At 54.0% G+C, this 17,366-nt stretch overlaps 1 protein-coding gene across 5 annotated transcripts in view; it reads right to left on the minus strand.

Annotated features, from left to right (window-relative positions):
• The window catches only part of AFAP1 (actin filament associated protein 1), a 94,257-nt gene extending 76,891 nt beyond the window's left edge, over positions 1-17,366 (minus strand). Inside the window, exons 1-2 of one of the 5 annotated variants that reach the window (XM_037126771.2) lie at positions 17,150-17,366; positions 3,555-3,644 (exon numbers count right to left, since the gene is read on the minus strand). Coding sequence is in view for 1 of the 5 variants with exons in the window: in XM_037126770.2 (XP_036982665.2) it covers positions 15,711-15,771 (61 nt within the window). In the remaining 4 variants the exon portion in view is untranslated. Of the gene's footprint in view, positions 1-3,554; positions 3,645-14,393; positions 14,414-15,710; positions 15,826-17,149 lie in introns of those variants that run through there. The other 4 variants (XM_037126770.2, XM_037126772.2, XM_037126774.2 and 1 more) reach the window with 4 other exon arrangements.

Consider the following 17,366-nt stretch of genomic DNA (forward strand, 5'->3'; position numbering starts at 1 on the left):
ACCAACTCACTCTCTAGTGGAGTGTTGGCACGCCTGGACACTAGTAGGAGGAGCTGTGCCAGACCCTCAGAGCCCTGCCAGGCAACACAGCACAGAACTGAAGGGGGTGCGGTGCGCAGGGTTAAACACAGACCGGAATGCCCGTGAGCACCACAGAAGCCAGCTGCGAAGGAGCAGCTCAATGCCCTCGTGTTTTCCATTAGCTACCACGCGCTCACTCACTGTTCACTGCCACCATGAAGGCCACGCACGCGTGGGACTGCAGAGCAGCCGCAGAGCCTTTCAGAGGGTTCATCCCAGCAAAAAGTCAATTCCACAGGTGGGGGCAGCCCAAGTGAAAGCCACAGCCGGCCCTTGGCCAACACTGAGAACAAGCCACTCCTGCAAGGGATGAGGGACAGGAAGGAGACAAGGCTGGCCCTGAACAGGGGACTGGCAGGGTCTCAGTGCCCAGCAGCCTGTTCTGTTCTGGCGACTAACTCAGTCTTTGACCGCAAGCAAGTCAGCCAGCTGTGTCCAGTTTCTGGCGCTCAGAAATGCAGCGGCCAGCAGCGCTCGCGCCCAGGCTTCCGTGACAACACAGGTCCTCATGTCTCCGGGACAGACACCCAGGGGCGTCACTGCCGAGCCCCCCAGGAGCTGCAGGTTCATTTGTTTCTAGGAAACCACCAGCTTTCCCAGAGCGGCCGTTTCCAGTTCGTGTCCCCACCAGCACTGGGGTCATCACTATTTTTTATGTTAGCCATTCTGGTAGACATGTGGTTTAATCTCATCCCCCTAGTGGCTAATGATATGGAACATCTGTACCTCTTCTTCAGTGATGTTTCCTAACCATTTTCTAGTCTAGTTGTTTTACTATTGGATTTTGAGAGTTTTTCATTTACTTCAGATACTAGTCCTTTATCACATTGTGGTTTGTAAATATTTTTTCCCAGTTTGCAGCTTGTCTTTTCACCCTCTTTACAGACTGTTCAGCAAAGCACGTGTTTTTAATTGGGTGAAGTCCCATTTATCAGTTCTTCCTTGTGTGGGCTGTACTTCCAGTGTTGAATACAAGTGAGAAGTCTTTGTCCAGCCCTAAATCTCAAAGACACCGCCTGGTGTTTTTCCTAGAGTCTCACAGTCCCACATGTGTGCCTGGGGTCCCTTCCGAGTCGCCTGTGTACGCGGCGTGAGGCTCAGGTCAGGCTCACGGCGCCCACGGACATCCGGCGTCCGCAGGCGCAGCCCGCACCTGACTGGGATAAGACCGCGCTCCGTGCTGTGAAGCCTCCACTCCGGTGACACACTGGACAATGTGAAACATCCAGTCAGAAAGTCTGAAACATGTAGGTGTAAAGAAAGCCTGACGACAACTAAGATGTACAATAAGAAAAAGAACTAGCATGTGTACCTGTCAACCAGCATTTACCTCCTGTAGGGAATAAAAGTCACCATTGTAAACCCCTGTGATAGGATGACAAATGTTTCTGTCTAAGCTCGCCCAGCGTGTGACTCCCCATGTTATAAAATGCAAGACTGAAATCGAAACACTTGAATGCTTCGCAGGATAGTTTCGTTCTAATAAATGTCTCGGGTGGACGACAAAGGCAGGAAAGGCTGGCCACGTCAGGGCCGCTCCAGCCCGTGAGCGGCTTGGGACCTCCGGGAGCTGGAAGCCTGGCCTGGAATCATACCGTGTGGCTGGCTCGGACCGTCTGGGTTGGGATCTGACTTCGAGAGGTTTCCTCTGCCGCCTGGAGCTGAGCACTCTCATCATGAACTAGGGTGAACACCATGCTCTCAGCCGGGTAACTATGAGGAAAGGACAGCGCGTGTGCAAAGCCACTCTCGCTGCTGAGCCCTCACTTAGGAGCAGTGATGACCCTCACTGCAGGGAAGTTAAGTTTCTTCTTCATATTCCCAGGCTCACCCTGGGAAATGCAATCAGCAGAGATTACTATCGCAGGAAGAAAACCAAAATACTTGCTCAATTTTTATTGAGAAATGTTTTAGAAAGGTGGGTGGGAGGAGGAAGAGGAAGTGGAGAAGGAGAAAGAGGAAGAGGAGGAGAAGGAGAAGGACAAGGAAGAGGAGGAGGCGGGGGAGGGCTGAGTTTCAGAGCGCACAGGCCCAGCCGGCTGCCTACAGGCCTCCTTCACCCGGGCAATCGGACAGCAAACGGGAAGGGTGCGTCCTGCCGGCCGCAGCCTCGGTGGCACACCGTCTCTGTCCCTGCTCAGAAACAACTGCACCTTGAAGTGGGCGGTGTGCTCCGGGCAGGAGAACTACAATTTTCCTAAAGAAACCACAGCTCGAAAAATGACCCACATAGGAGGTACCGCTGCTATAAATACTTGGCGGCAGAAGCTGATGTCATGCTTTCTGTCCAGGAGACACCCAAATAAAACTTGCCAAAAGGGCACAGAAAGCATGTGGCAGAAACGCAACGTGTCGTGCAGGCCGACACTTACCACCCAGGGGAGGACTCCCTCCTGCACCGAGGCTCGCGGCCCTCCCGCTGTTTCTCTCCACTGTCAGGGAGCTTTCTGACTGCACTTGCACACAGCGTGTCTCAGCCAATGAACTTCCAGGCCCTGCTCTAACCCCGAAGTCCCTCAGAGAAACCCAAGACGCGTGGGAATTTTTCGTCCAAGTGGGCAACGGCAGGGAAGTCTGACCGGTCACAACTGCCAGCAAACCCACCTACTACAAAATGCCCCCTTGCTGCTGGTGGTCCCGTTGCTCCAGCCCCAGAGTGACCGGCCCCCAGGACTGAGGGTGACAGCAGGCCAACCACAGGGCCGTCAACCTGGCCTGCCAGGCCCTGGCGTGGGCAGTGCGAACCCCCGCTCGGGCAGCCTCAGGGAGCCAGCGGTGTGTGTGCGATGGTGGGACTCGGGCCAGGCTGTGGCGAAAACGGGTGCCCAATGACTGTGCAGACCCCCCTTGGGCCCCACTGCCCCCAGGCCCACCCTCGGGGCACAGGCAGGGTTAGTGCCTGAGGACCGACCCCTCTTCCCACCCTCCCACATGAGCTCTCAGGAAAAGCTCCAAGACAGTGCCCGGCACCCAGAGTGTGGCACCCAAGAAATATTTCATGAATGAATGAATGTAAATCACTCGAATTTAATGAGTTTTTTAAAATGTGTTATCTCTCTTGGAAATAATGCCATGAGCTTGAGGAAGTAGCTTAGCTTCTCGCTACCACAGTTTTATCATTTGTAACATGTCAAAATAACAGTATTTACATATGAGTTTGGTGTGAAAACCCTAAGATCCAACTCATGTACCGAGCTTGGCACCTAGGACCTGGTATGTGGCAGGTGCTTAGTAAACAAGGATGTGCGTCCACTGTCGCCTCCCTGCACTCTGGCTGCAGCAGGTGACCCAGTGCCCCATGCAGACAGCCGGGGGCGGGGGTTCGGGAACAGCATACACCAAGTACTCACTACTTTGTTTTTAAAAATACCCCAAACTGCCAGATGTATTCGTAGGTGCACTGGGAATACCCGGAAGCAAATACACCCAAAGGCCCTCGCGGCCCCCAGGGCAGCGAGAACAGCAGCACTCACCACGTGTGTTCGTTGTCAGCACCACCGCCACGGTCCTCTAGGAGCACCTGCTCTCCGTGTGCAGCTCCAAAGGGCTTCACTGTGGCTTCTCTGCAGGAATGAGCAGGTGCATCAGGAAGGCAGGGACAGGAGGTGACACTGAATGACCCAACATCAAGTGTAAGCTGGGCGCACACAGGTGAACCAACAAACCTTTGTGCCAACGCAGAATGCCGTCCCTCCCTTCTCTCCAGTGGGAACCCAAGGCTCAGAGACTGAGACTTCCTTAATCACCTGGTGCCTCTCTCCCTATGCTGTACACTGAGCGCAGCGACTCTGGGGACTGGGACCACCAGCTGCCCTGGTCCAACCCCTGCCCAGGGCAGTCAGCCTCCCTCCTGCGTCTGACTCTGGAGTGTGACCCCCCAGTGGTCACAGATGCGCCTTCAATTGTTCATCAGTTCCGCCGCACCTGGCGCAGCCCAGAAAAGAGGGCAGTGAGTAACCAGGCTGCAAGGCCGCTAAGAAGACAGACCATCCGCTGTTCTGCTGGGACCAGGGAAGAAACACCCCTGCCTCGGGCAGCTGCGCTGGTTATTGCTGGAAGCAGGCTGGAGCCAGGCCGCCCGACGCCCAGCAGGACGCTGGTGCACAGCCGTGAAAATGGCCAGAGGGTTGGCTGGCACAAGAGCGTGCACTGCTGGAGGACGAGCCTGACCTCTCGGGGAACGGCCAGGCCCAGGCTCCTGGACACACGCTGTTAGGAAGGCAGCGAGGCCCGGCGAGACACGAAGATCGTCCATCAGAAAGACAGTCTGGTGACGGAGGAAGGGGGTTCATGCAGTCTGTCACGGGCCCAGTGTCCTAGACAAAACCAAACTTCCCTCTAGGTCAGTGGAAAGGCTAAGGCCAAAGAGCAAATTCAAAATAGAAGCCCAACCCCCCGACATGATCATTAAGCACAGAGATGCCAGGGGAGTGTGCACACACACTCAGTGTGAATGTAACACCACCTGTCCTTGGAACGAGGGGGCTCTCAGGGACCTGTCAGGGTGGTTTCCTTCACCAGTGTTACTGGGGTCCTACATCGTAAGTCAGTGAACGCTCATACACACATAACTCACACGTGGACTGTACCATTCAACTCATATACCTGGGAAGCTGGACAACATCCAAATTTCTATGCACAGTCTTTTTGGACTAAATTTGGCCACCCCATATCGGGGGGTCACCCTTCTCCAAATGACAGCTAAACCCAGTGGCTTTATCTGCATTTTTCTGTGTCACTATAATGGATGAAGGAAATAAGGAAAGATAGTTTAACTAGCAAGGAAGCAAACTTAATCTCCAAACTGTGCTTGCTTCCACAAGCCATCTACCTTCTAAATCATACAGAAAGTATCATTAACTGAACACAGAAGAGTTTCTCAAACTAAAAAGGTTACTAACAAAAATCCCTGCCATTCCCCACAAAGTGCCTGCACTTCCCCTCGGAATAAATACCTGTGTCAAAAGGTTTCGAGTGTAAAAGACGGCTTAGATGGGTTTTCAGATTAAGCAGCAGAAAAGTCCGCACTGCCTGTTCAGGAATGTCCTAGACTCTCGGTAAAAAAGTCCTCTAAATCTCAAAATTCCTTTCCACACACACAAAACAAGGTTTATAAATCCAGGACAGTGACTAAGTAGCACATGATCATTAACTTGTCAAAAGCAATATATATTTTATGCCAACCTGCCTCCAAAGAAAACAAATTTTGGAATTAGAAGACTAGATCTAGGTTGGGAGCTTACCCATCTACTGTAAGGCCAGGAGAATTACCTACCCAACCTCTCTTAGCCTCCGTTTCCTGTTCCTTAAACCAGGAGCATTTTTTTTTAAGCCTGTCTGTAAGAGTGGCAAAGAACAAGACATTTAAGAACACACAGCATTGGCAAGGGTGTAGAAAACAAGCCATCACCCTGGCCAGGGTGGCTCAGTTGGTTCGAGCATCATCTCGTAAACAGGTCACGGGCTCGATTCCTGGTCAGAGCACATGTCTAGGTTGGGAGTTCAGTCCCGTCAGTCAGGTGCATAGGAGAGGCAACTGATGGATGTTTCTCTCTTGCATAGATGTTTCTCTCCCCACCTCTCTCCCTCCTTCCCTCTCTCTCTAAAATCTTGAGCATGGCCTGTCCTCAGGTGAGGATACAAAAAAGAAGGAAAGAGAATAGGCCCCATTCCACGTTTGCAGTGAGGGCACCAACGCCCCGCCCCCATGACAGGGAGCCTTGCACTGCCAGTCCAGATGCGGGGCATACGTGCCCTGCGCTCCAGCCACCCCACCTGCAGGCGCCTGCCCAGCCACACGGCCACGCAGCTCGCTGTGGTGCAACGCTCTTCCTCACTTCAGGAGACTGGCGGCGGCCAGAACACCAGCCCCAGGAAGCCAGACAGCCCAGAATGCTGTTCACATTTCCCTACCCGTGCGTTTGCAAAGGAGACACAATTCTCCCTATATGCTTGACTATGCCCAGAATACCTTGCAAAAAGACTCAACAGAAGCAGGTCTGGGGGTTGCAGGGTAGAGACCAGCCATGGGAGAGGGGCCTCCTTCTCTAGGGCCTTGGGAACGGTGCCCCATTGCTCATGTACATTCGAAACACAGCACTGAAGTAACTATGCTGACCTAGTCATAACAGACAGAAGGCGGCTCATGGTTGCAGCTCACAGGGTCACTGCATTCACTAGATGGGAAGGAAAACCGAGGGTACCGCCTGAGCCCTAAGGACGGAAGAGCAGCTTTAATTTGGGTGTCAGAGGCGGGTCCCGAAGACGGCGCACTCAAGCCTCTAAGGACAGCTACGATGTAGAGACAGAGGGCGGCGACGGCATTCTGCTCGGAGACAGAGCACAGGCACTGGGAAAGCACAGACGCTACCTCCCCTGTGAGGCTGGGCCGGGAGGGGCCTAAGGAAATAGCCGGCGAGTGAGGTTGGCAACAGTAGGACAAAGAAACCCAAACTGGCACACTGATCACAGGGGCCTGGAAGGCCAAGCCAAGGAGCCCGCGCTACATCCTAACGATGAAAACCACTGCGTGAGAACAGACAGGGAGAGCAGAGAGCAGGGCAGCACAGAGGTAGAGAAAACGACTGGCGAGGAAAAGGGGAAGTTGGGGGGGCTACTCATTGACAAGATGCAGTTACAAGGACATGAACAATGGCATTGGCCCTGGAGGGGGTCGGGGGACACAACTCGGTCCGTAACTGTAACCTTTCAGCCACGCTGAAACAGCAACTGAACGGGCGGGAAGGAGACGTGCCCGCATGCAGACAGATCGGCGTTCTTACACGCACAGCACAGGCCGACTGTGCATTTCCAGGGTAACAGAGGCAGAAGCAGAGAAACACAAAAGCAGTTACAAAGAGTTCATCCTAGACCACACCATTGCCTTTCCTGCGACCATGCAGCGGCGGCGGGAAGAGCCCTGGATGTCATGCCAGGCTTTGCCACGGACGGGGCTGGGGCTGGGCCGTGCGTCCCAGGTTATCTGCGCCACCGTGGGCTGGCCTGGCGGGCTCCTCAGACCCTCCCAACGCTCTCGTCCACCAGCGACACCTTAGTGCCAACAAGGGAGGCAGAGAAGCACCTCGCCGACAGGGGCCCAGCGAGGGGAGCAAACGGCGAAGGCACAGAAGGTGCCCTGGACGGCAGAGCTGGCAGTGGGTAGAAGCTGATGCTCGTGACAGGTGAAACGGACGAGGCCACCCTGTGGAAGCCGTCCTAGTGTGCATCTTCAGGGCGACGGGCCGACAGTTTCCAGGCCCTCTGACTCCCATCAGTGTCAAAAACTTCCTCCAGGGGACATGTCACACCTAAACAATGCACGACATATCTGTCATTTAATATTTTCACCATCGAAGAAAGATGAGACTGAGTATACAGACAGACAATGGCCAGACCTCACGTACAAATACAACTGTGACCCACAGCCTGCGGCCACCAGCCCAGGACACCAGCCTGCTCTGAGCCAGTCTGCAGGAAGTCAGCCTGATGTCTCTGGTGATAATCTGGGGGTTGAACAATGACGCCTGTGACAGTCAGCCAATGCTGGGTCAGTCACTGACAGTTGCCCTGACTTTGCCCCACATCCAGGTTAATACTAACCTGCCACCTGGGATGTCCCCTTCTAGAAACCTCATCACGGGCCCCGGGGCCTTACCTTCTCCGCTAGGAAGCTCTCCCACCCTTCTGCTTGCCTTTGTTCTCCACTGAACCTCAAACTCTGAGTAAATGGCTCCCGCCTTTCTCGTGTGTTCCATCCGTCTAGCCCCACAAAGCAGAGGCTGAAACCCAGCGCATCCCGCAGCCTGCCGGTCCTCGCTCCAAGGCCAGTAGCTCAGAGACCAGTCTGCAGCCCAGAGGTGCAACTCTGCAGATTCCAAATCTGGAGGGACCATCCCACCGCTCCCCAGGCCCTCTTCCCACAAACCCTCTGCCCTGAGTTCTTAGTCGCCCCCCACATTTTAGGAAAGTGACCAAGTGTGAAGGGAAGATCAAGGGCTTTGAAGTCAAATTCTTAGTTTAAGTATTTCATTTCTCCCCTCAGAATTATGTGACCTGGAACCACTTTTGTTAAACATCTCTAAGCTTCTGCCTCCATCTTTCACAGAAATAATGCTTCCCCTCTAAGATCATACTAAATGGGCTGCTTCGTGAACAGCAGCTGGCAAATACCCGGATACTCCGCAGCTGCGAACACCTCCCTCAGACCCACCTGGCCCCCAGGGAGACGCAGGGAAGTCGGTGAAAGGCTGAGGGTCCCAACCTGGTCACCTTTTGTTCACAGACATGTACCCAGGCTGACTTGCTGAGATTTGTTTCCGTTTTCCAACTTGGTGATGGGCCACATCCCACCTTGTCTATAAAGCCCAACCCAGGGGATTTCTGAGACCCTCCCGATCAGTCCTTGGGAAGGGACTTTTCCGTGCAGCCCCTGTTCTGTTCTCCAGGGCTCAGATGTGCCGCACTACCTGCTCTTGAATTGCCTTCAGCACCAAAAACAGAACTTTAATCTGTAACATTGTTAGAGTGTATTATCTCACTCTTTAAATCCTCTTCCCAATGGAAAATGAAACTTTAATACTGTAACATTGTTATGAGCAGGAAAGATAAGACATGCCTAAGAGTCAAATGGAACTTCTGTTTAAAAAGAAAAAGAAAGTTCGTCATGGCGCGTCTGGGCTGGCCCTGAGATTTGGGGTGGGGCCAGCAGCGACTCAGTGACTCACCCCCCTGGGGGAGCGTGCCCTCACACCACCCGCTCAGAGAGGGGAGGTGTGGGCGGGGCCGTGCTGCTCAGAGCTCCAGGCCACAGTCAAGGTCCGCTGGTCCTCCTCTGCCACCCCAGTGTCAAAATGCATCAGGCTGTCCCACAGCCTCTTCCCTCCAGGAACAAATCCAGCCATCTTGGCCTTTTTTTCTGGCAAAATCACTCAATTCTGCAACTACCTTCCAAGCAGCCAGATCAGCCCAAAGGGCCACTCCCTTTAGTCCACCAGAGGCCCTGGTCGGGGTCTGGACTGACTCCAAGAGCTGGGGTCGGGTGCGGGAGGTACAGAAAGCTCCCCTGTGCCTCCTTGACAGACGGTGGCACTGCGCTCCTGGCAGGAGAGGCTGCCAGGAGTTTCCCACAGGCCACCCGGAATCATGGGTGGGTGCTCTGGGGCCGGACCACCCGGGGCCCCACCCCGCCCAGCTCCCACTGCCAGTGTGCTGTTGGACAAGGCCCCAACTATGCTGCAGTTCCCTCACCGGGAAATGTCACGGTAAGAGCATCGCTCCAATAACTGCCTAAGTTGGCACAGAGGGGGATTCCACAGAAATGTTTTGAATAGTGAATAAATGTGAGATATTATTAAATATATATGTACACACACATTGTACTTGTGCTGCAAAAAAATTGTTGGAATGTGTACTTAACTGTTAGCATGGGAACTTCCACTTTTTGACCAATTTTATCTTCAAAATTCTGCAGGAAAATGATTCCTAACCCAGAATCTATACTCAGTCAAACTAGCAACTAAATGCAAGAGTAAAATATTCCACATTGTATGTGATCGTGATAAAATTATTCCTTAGAATGCTACTGGTGACAACTGACAAGGAGGCATCTCAGCCAGGGAGAGCGAGGGCACTCTCGGGGTGAGGACGGCGCAGGTCGAAGGGGACAGGTGTGAGCAGGCACCCAGGTGTGAGCTGGAAAGCACCCAGTTTGCAGAAAAGCAGGTGGAATGAGAGGTTCAGAAGGAATTATCCTGAGGAAAGGGCAAAATGGATGGCTCCCTGATGTGTACGAATGTGCGCACAGGCAACTTAACCATTTTTTTGTGTGTGTGAGGGGCGGGGGGTTGTGTGAATAAACGACAGATACAAAGAAAAAACAACACAGGAGAGAGGAAAAAGTATAAAAAATAGGAAGTGTAATCAAAATAGACTAAATACATCAGCTGTGAATAATAGTTCCATATCATAACAAGTGCTGCTGAATGTTAAATCGAACCCTTCACCACAAGCACACTGAGAGGACTGGGGGGGGCGTGGAGGCAGGGATGAGGGCAGAGTGCCCTCCCCACCCCCCAGCAGGGTGCCTCTCCAGCACAAAGTCCACAGGCACAGCTGACCCCAAAAGGGCCGCTCTGGGAGCAAGGGTCAGGGCGGAGGAGGGCAGGGTGGGTGCTGTTTTTTTGTTCTAAGCTTTGTAGAACTTCCGACTCTTAAAACTATGTGCCTGTATAACTTTGCTCAGAATGGATATTTAATTGTTAAACAAAATCTTGACACTTGACTGACAGGGATGTCCCAGTAAGTGGTGTGTTCTTAACCTTTCTGGAATCTGAACTCTGCAAACGTGCGGGAAGCCGTTTCCCCGGTGAACACACCCACAGGCTGCAGGGGTTCTGCACGGGATTACAGGGTTTTGGGGAGTCGGTGAATTCCTGAAGGCCAGGCTAAAAGTGGACTTAGGATCATAGATTCTAGTTTCTTACAGGACGTTTATTTCAAATCTCAGCTTCTCATTTACTATAAAGAAAAAAATAAGCCCTAATGAAAACCGACTTAAAACATCTACATGGTCCAATGAGGTCACACTTGGTCTTAAACACTGGGTGACTGTCACCAGCTGTATCCGACCAGGTCATACCTCACCCCTCGCTGCAGATGAAAAGACTGTTTATTGGGCTTTGCTTCGGCCTTGAAGCAGTCCCCCACACTCAGGAACTCAGGAACGAGAGTCCCTGTTGGGTTGACTCAGCTGTTTCCACTCTAGAAACGGACATGAAGTCACGCCCTCTCCACCCCGGGAAGAAAGAGCCCTTCATGCAGCCCTTGCAAAGGCGATGCCCCTACCTCCCCACAGGGGTGTTTTTTCTAAAAACTCTTCTCACAACTTCTTGGCCAAACTTCTCTGATCAGGGTGGATGACTTAAAGGCTCAAAACCACAAAATCCAGCTCTGCTTCTGACTGCCCCACCTCATTGCTATAAACCCCTTGAGCTGTAAATCAGCACAGGAGCAGGTCAGGTGAACAGTTTTGTCATTTAATAGGGATCTCGAGGGTTCGTCCAATTTGCTGAAAACGTCGGTGGCTTGGTGTATTCATTTGCCACCTGAGGGTAACAGTGACAACACCACTGGGTGTGGTTATAAGTGGACCTGGCAATTGTGGAAGGCAGGATGGTGGCCCCCAAAGGTGTCCATGCTGAAGGCCTGGAACCTGTGGCTCTGTCACAACACAGAGCAAAAGGCCTTCGCCAGGCCTCGCATAGGGTTACAGAGGCGGGTCCAGCCTGAGCACAGGAGCCCTTACGCACAGAGAATTTTCTCCAAGTAGAAGAAATACGGCAGATGGGGAAGGCAGAGCATGGGAGCAGAGGCCGAGGGACCTCAATGGGCCTGGGGTCCGGGGCTCATGGGCAAGGACCACAGAGGGGCTCTCAGAGCTGAGGGCCCCCAGCTGACAGCCAGCACGAGAACAGGCCTCTACGACTGCCTGCCAGGACCCGTGCGCAGCCCAGGCGGCCGGCCCTGCCCACACCTTGTCCTTTACCCTGGGAGACCCAAGTCAGACTTCTAACCTACAGAACTGTGAGATCACAGTCCTGTGTTGTTTTAGGTCACTACATTTGTGGCAATTTGTCACAGAAGCAACCGGAAACTCATACAGTGACATACACATGAAAACACCCCTTGGAACACCTGTCCCAGGGCTGACAGTCGACGAGAAGCAGCTGGCTTCCTGCATCAGAAAGCAGGGTGGCCACATCTCACCCAAAACAGCAGAGTGAGACTGGGTCTGATAAAGGCAGCCTGGGGAATTCCAAATTGCTCAGAACACCTACATATGTTAGGTTTCGGGAAACTCACTGCCCCTCCTTTGCTTACACGCCTCCCGATGGCCAACCTGCCTGGCAGACCCTCAAAAGCATGGAGGAGAAGGCTGCACCAGCCCCCAAGTGCCCCTGCAGACCTGTGGCAGTGCTCACGACACTGCCCTAAAGTCCCATCTGGGTCTGCTTTTCCCGCCAGACGGTGAGCCCAGCCCCTCACCCCGAGTCCCTCCTCTGTATGTCCGTCCGCACGGAGGAGCACGGTGCTTGTGTACGAACGCATCACAGGTGATCTGCATAGAGGCCCATCTACAAAATGCACAGTCCTGGAGGGCTGGCGCCTGTGCTCTGGGCCTCTCCTCCCTCCCACTGCCAGCCTGGGGAGCAGAGGCTCGTAAGGTCAGTGGCAGGAAGAGAAGGCCATCAGCAGAGGAAGAAAGGCGGGGCAGCCTGGCGGGGGGGGGGAGACGCTCCCCAGAAACGGCACCTGGTGTGGAGAGGAGCAGAGCCCCGAGGAGACATCAGGGTGCAGGGATGCTGGCTGCCTTCTGGGAATTTCAAATGAGACCAGGACCGATTTACTGACCTTGACCTTGGGCCACCTACTGCCTTTCCCAACCTCCAGAAAGGTCAGTTTGGAACTGAAGTGTCAAGAAAATATGCTTCATTAAAGAAATAACTGAAGAGACTGCTGGAGGCTGAACTGTACATTCACTAGCCTTGTTTACAAAACATGAACAGTAACTGAAAGTTGAATTCTATGTTTCCCCAAAATACTAAACTATCAAACAATTAAAAAGAGAAAAATGAGCCTAAATGAAGTTGCCTAACACACCTCCAATGCAAGATCTGCATATTAAACATTTGGAATCTTAAAGAAAACCCACCAAATTCACTAAATTCTTAATGAAGCATTTTTTAAAGCTCCTTGACAACATAATATTTTGCAACTTACCAAATCTCACTACATTCGTGATTTCATCTCACCCTCAGAGCAAACTCTTGAGCTGGATGTTACTAACAGGCATCAGTAACAATCCCACTCACAGACCAGGAACCAAAGCTCAGAGAAGTGCCTGGACTTAGGCAAAGCCTCACTAGGGCCCAGTGTCTCTCCAGTCCAAGTCTCCCGACCGGAAGCACTGAAGCAAGTTGGCTCTACCATGCGAAGTACGGTTACATCTTCTCAACACCCAGAAAGCTTTCAAGGTGGCCTAACATTCACACACATAGTAAGGACTTTGAAATGGAAAAGAGGAAGTAAAAAACCATTTGGTAGGTGATATGGACAGCTGATGGGTGGTTAACAGAAAGACACCTTCTTTGACTTACAGTCTAAGAAAATTTTATCTCTAAACTTCTCATTTTCAAGGGAAAGTGGGGGTGGTTCTTTACAGCGGCTGAATCCGGCTCCCCGCCCGGGCCCCCGGGAACAGTGCAGTGCTCTCTTCCTTCAGTGAAGAACAAGAGGACAGCTTTGAATGTGGCCTTCGAACTCCACCTTCCTCATCCGCACTCTCATCCAGGAAAGACCCCTCGTCACTTCGTCCACGTAAATGCCAGGCCACGGACCAAATACACTCTGAACACGGGACGAGCATTCACTAGTTAAGCTTCCGTGAGAACATCAGAGTAAGCAATCTAAGAAAACCGCAAAGAAAATCCAGCTGTTTCTGAGGACCCCTCCTAGAATAAGATCCCTGACTAAACAAGCCACGTGGAGCATGAAACAAAGCGCTTTTTTTTTTTCAAATCCAGAGAAGACAAACGCCTGGTGGAGTTAAGTGAAAACTGTGAGTCGGTGGCACCGCCGCCTGACAGCCGCCTGTCTCTTATGCCTGTCATCACCCGACAGGAGCAGCAGGCACATTCATGCCATCTGAGAAAGCCACCTACCAAATGGGTCCACTGGAGGAGACATGAGCATCTTAAAGGGTTAATTACTATATTGCTTAGAATTGGAGCTTTCTTATAAGTCATTTAACATAGGATGCATTTTTTGCAATTAATCATTTTAAACTATGTTTTAAACCATTACACAAAACCACATATACCTCCTCAGGGCACCCCCAAAGTCCCACGTATTTCAGACTCCCCACATTAAAATCTCTGTTAGAGCCTGGGACATACAGAAGCTACAGTGGGCTGACTTCACACGACACACAAAAGGCCGAAGCTCTGCACCCGACGATCTCATTACTACACCCACCCGACCAATTACCTATAGTGCAGATGTTGCCAGAGAGTCTCAATTTTGAAGACTATGTAAGACAACAGAAAGAAGTTGTGCAAGCTCCCGCCACTGACGCCAGACCCTGGCCGTCACTGAGACAAGGTACACACGCTTCAGGAAGAGGAAAAACAACGTTCACTTCAGAATGTACACGTTCAAAGATCCCCATTATTCGGACCGGTGTCAGTCACCAAGAGAACTCGCCTCCACCACGTTGGGTGGAAAGACTGAAACGGTTAGGGCTGAGAGATTCTTACCGAGTTTCAGACCCTAGGCAGTGAGGAACCTGAAAGCCAGGAGCGGTGGCTTTGCAGGGACAGAGCAACTTCATTCCAGGGCCAGAATTAGATCCAATACATTCCAATCAAGTACTCTCCACTGTGCAACAGACACTGGGAAGTAATAACAAATATTAACCTAAAAACCCTCTGGAGAGTTGAGGAACTACAGATTCTAAACCACAAAAACTCTGGGGTTGGCTAAAAAGTGTGTTCTGCATGACGGCTCTAGAACATTCAGTTGCCTTTAACTTCATTTGAAACAATTCGTTAGACTGCACTGTGACAGCTGTCAGCATGCATTTAAAAACCATCATCAAAATTGGTGCACTGTGGTGTAGCAATTTTAATACTGAAGGTGAAAGTAAATATGCAACATTTTTGGTATATTATGTGTTATTATTTCAAGAAAGGTGAAAATGCAACTGAAATGCAAAAAAAATTTTTGTGTAGTGTGCAGAGAAGGTGCTGTGACTGATGGAACATGTCAGAAGTGGTTTGCAAAGTTTTGTGCTGGAGATTTCTCACTGGGCAATGCTCCACAGTCGGGCAGACCATTGAAGGTGACAGTGATCAAATCGAGACATTAATAGAGAACAATAAATGTCACACCACGAGAGAAAGGCGATATACTCAAAATATCCAAATCAATCGAGTTATTGGTGAAAATGAAAAAGGTGTCTTTTAGTTTACAGAAAAAGCCATAAGGACTTTTTGGCCAAACGAATGTTTGAGCGCGCAGTACAGGACAAGGGTCTCCCACCTAGTGCTGCCTCCTCTGGCCTCTGGGCACAAACTGTGCCCACCTGCGTCAGAGCACCGACTGAGCTGTGCCTGTAGCTAAGCATCTGTCCTTAGAGGCCATGGCTCTCAGAGGGCAGGACATAGGACCTCAGGGAAGGCTTCAGAGGGAAGGTGCCACCCCAGCTGAGACCTTAAGAACCAGTGAGGGCGCTGCAGTGGCTGGAGCTGGGGGTGGGGGGATGGGAAGAATGCCCCGCGGGGGTCATGAAGGGCCTGCCTGCTCCTTGGTCCAGACTTCCGCATTAGACCAGAATGCTCCTGAAAGGAAAGGCCTGGCCTTGACTCTGCATCCGTCAGGGAAGAGAACCGTCCCTGGTCCCACGATAGGTGTTTTTGCAAGTTTGCTGGAAAGGTCAGTGAACATTCCTCTCTATTTCAGTGGCTGAGGGACCCAGGGCCCGCAGGGCACCGCCAGGCCTTGGCAGCAAGCTGAAATCCGAGTTTCCCTTGCCTTCGGCAACCTCCCCTCGAGGTCCCTTTCAGAAACCTGACCTCCAGCTGTAACTGCCTCGGCCTCCTTCCGTGGGTGTGGATGCTCCTCCTTCGAACGCATTTCCAGCCCGCCAAATTCTTGGGAGCGTTTCCTCCACTCTCCGGGCGCTGAGGGCTGCAAAGTTAAATCTGGTTTACCAGATTTTTTTTTCCTCCCAATCCTAACGGAAGAATCAAGAAGCGCGGGGCAGAGGGGCTCGGCTCGCTCCAATCAGAGCCGGCTCCTGCTGGCCCAGCCTCGCGCCGCTGGGCAGGAAACGCGGCGGCCTGGAGAGCCACCCCGGGCGTGCGCGGTGAGGGCCGGCACTCCCCGGGGAAGGGGACCCTGCAGAGAGGGCCCCGGCGGGTGGGGGTGGGGGGCAGCCCCGGGGAGTGCGGCCCTGCGGCGCCCCTCCGGCTCCTGCTCCTCGGGCAAACCGGACCGTAACTAAACAGAGGGTCGGCGGTCCAACCCAGCCCAGCTGCGCCCCCAACGCCGCCCGCTGCGCCCGACCTATACACCCCGAGGGGCACCAGGGCTCTCACAAGGACCCCTCACCACATGAAGACCCTCAGCGTGCGCACGCACATACACACGTTGCTGGGGTGGGGGGCAGGCCCGGGTTCACACTCCCACAAGTCACGAGGGGAGGGGACAGGGCAAAGCCCCCCGACTCACAGGATAGCTAAGGCACCACGCGCACGGGTCCACGCAAAGCCACGCTCTGTGACACACTCAGTGGCCTGTGAGGGGAACAAGAAAGAGCCTCCCCCTCGCAGGGTGGCCAGAGCCCCCACGATCGAGGGTCCACGCAGTCACCCTCCACGAGACACACCGACCAGGCACACCCCGCAGGAGGTGGGGGCGGGGAGCGCGGGGACAAACCCCCTGTTCCCAGGGCTTCCGGGCTCCACGGCCGCAGGGAGGCCGCCACATCCCGGGTGAGCGGACGTCAGGGGGCCGGGACCCCGCGCGCGGGTCCGAGCCGGGTCGCACGCAGCAGGCGCGGAGCCCCCGCGGTGCCGCCCCGCGGCCTAAACAATCCGGGGCGCCTGGGCTCGCCACAGCCCGGCCAGTCCCCGTCCCCGGGCCAGCCCCGCTGTCCCGCAGGGCGGCGGCCGCCACCACGAGCGGCGACCCCGCGGCGCCCCCCTCGGACGCGCCACACCAGGCCCGGAACCCCCGCCCCGCCCGGGAAGCCTCCCGCCCGGGCCCCCGCCGGGCGCCGGGACCTCCGCCCGGCTCAGTGACGCCTGCCCCCGCGGGGGACCTAGGTCCCCCACCCTCGGGCCCGGACCCTTGCCCGGCTCGGGCCCCCTTCCGGCCCCGGGACGCCTGCCCGGCCGGGCACCTCGCCCGCTCCGTGACCCTGCCCTGACAGGAACCCCCGCCCGCCCGCCCGGGAATCCCCGTCCGGACCGCGACCCCCGCCTCGTCCGTCTTGCTGCCCGCGCCTCACCTCAGGCCGCCGCCTCAGCAGCGCTCGCTCCGGCCGCCAGCGCCCGGGCCGAGAGGAGCGGAACCCAGCACCCTGCAGAGCCGCTGCCGCCGCAACAAAGGAGCCCCGGGGCGGGGTCGCCTCCACCGTCGCTTCAGCCCGTCGCCGTCTAAGGATCGGGCTCTGGTTCAGCTGAGAAGCAGCCGGCGCGAGGCTACAGCCGGACTCGGGCAACGCG

This window comes from Artibeus jamaicensis, unplaced genomic scaffold (genome assembly GCF_021234435.1).
Source record: "Artibeus jamaicensis isolate MK-2021 breed Jamaican fruit bat unplaced genomic scaffold, CSHL_Jam_final contig_76, whole genome shotgun sequence".
Lineage (NCBI taxonomy): Eukaryota > Metazoa > Chordata > Mammalia > Chiroptera > Phyllostomidae > Artibeus > Artibeus jamaicensis.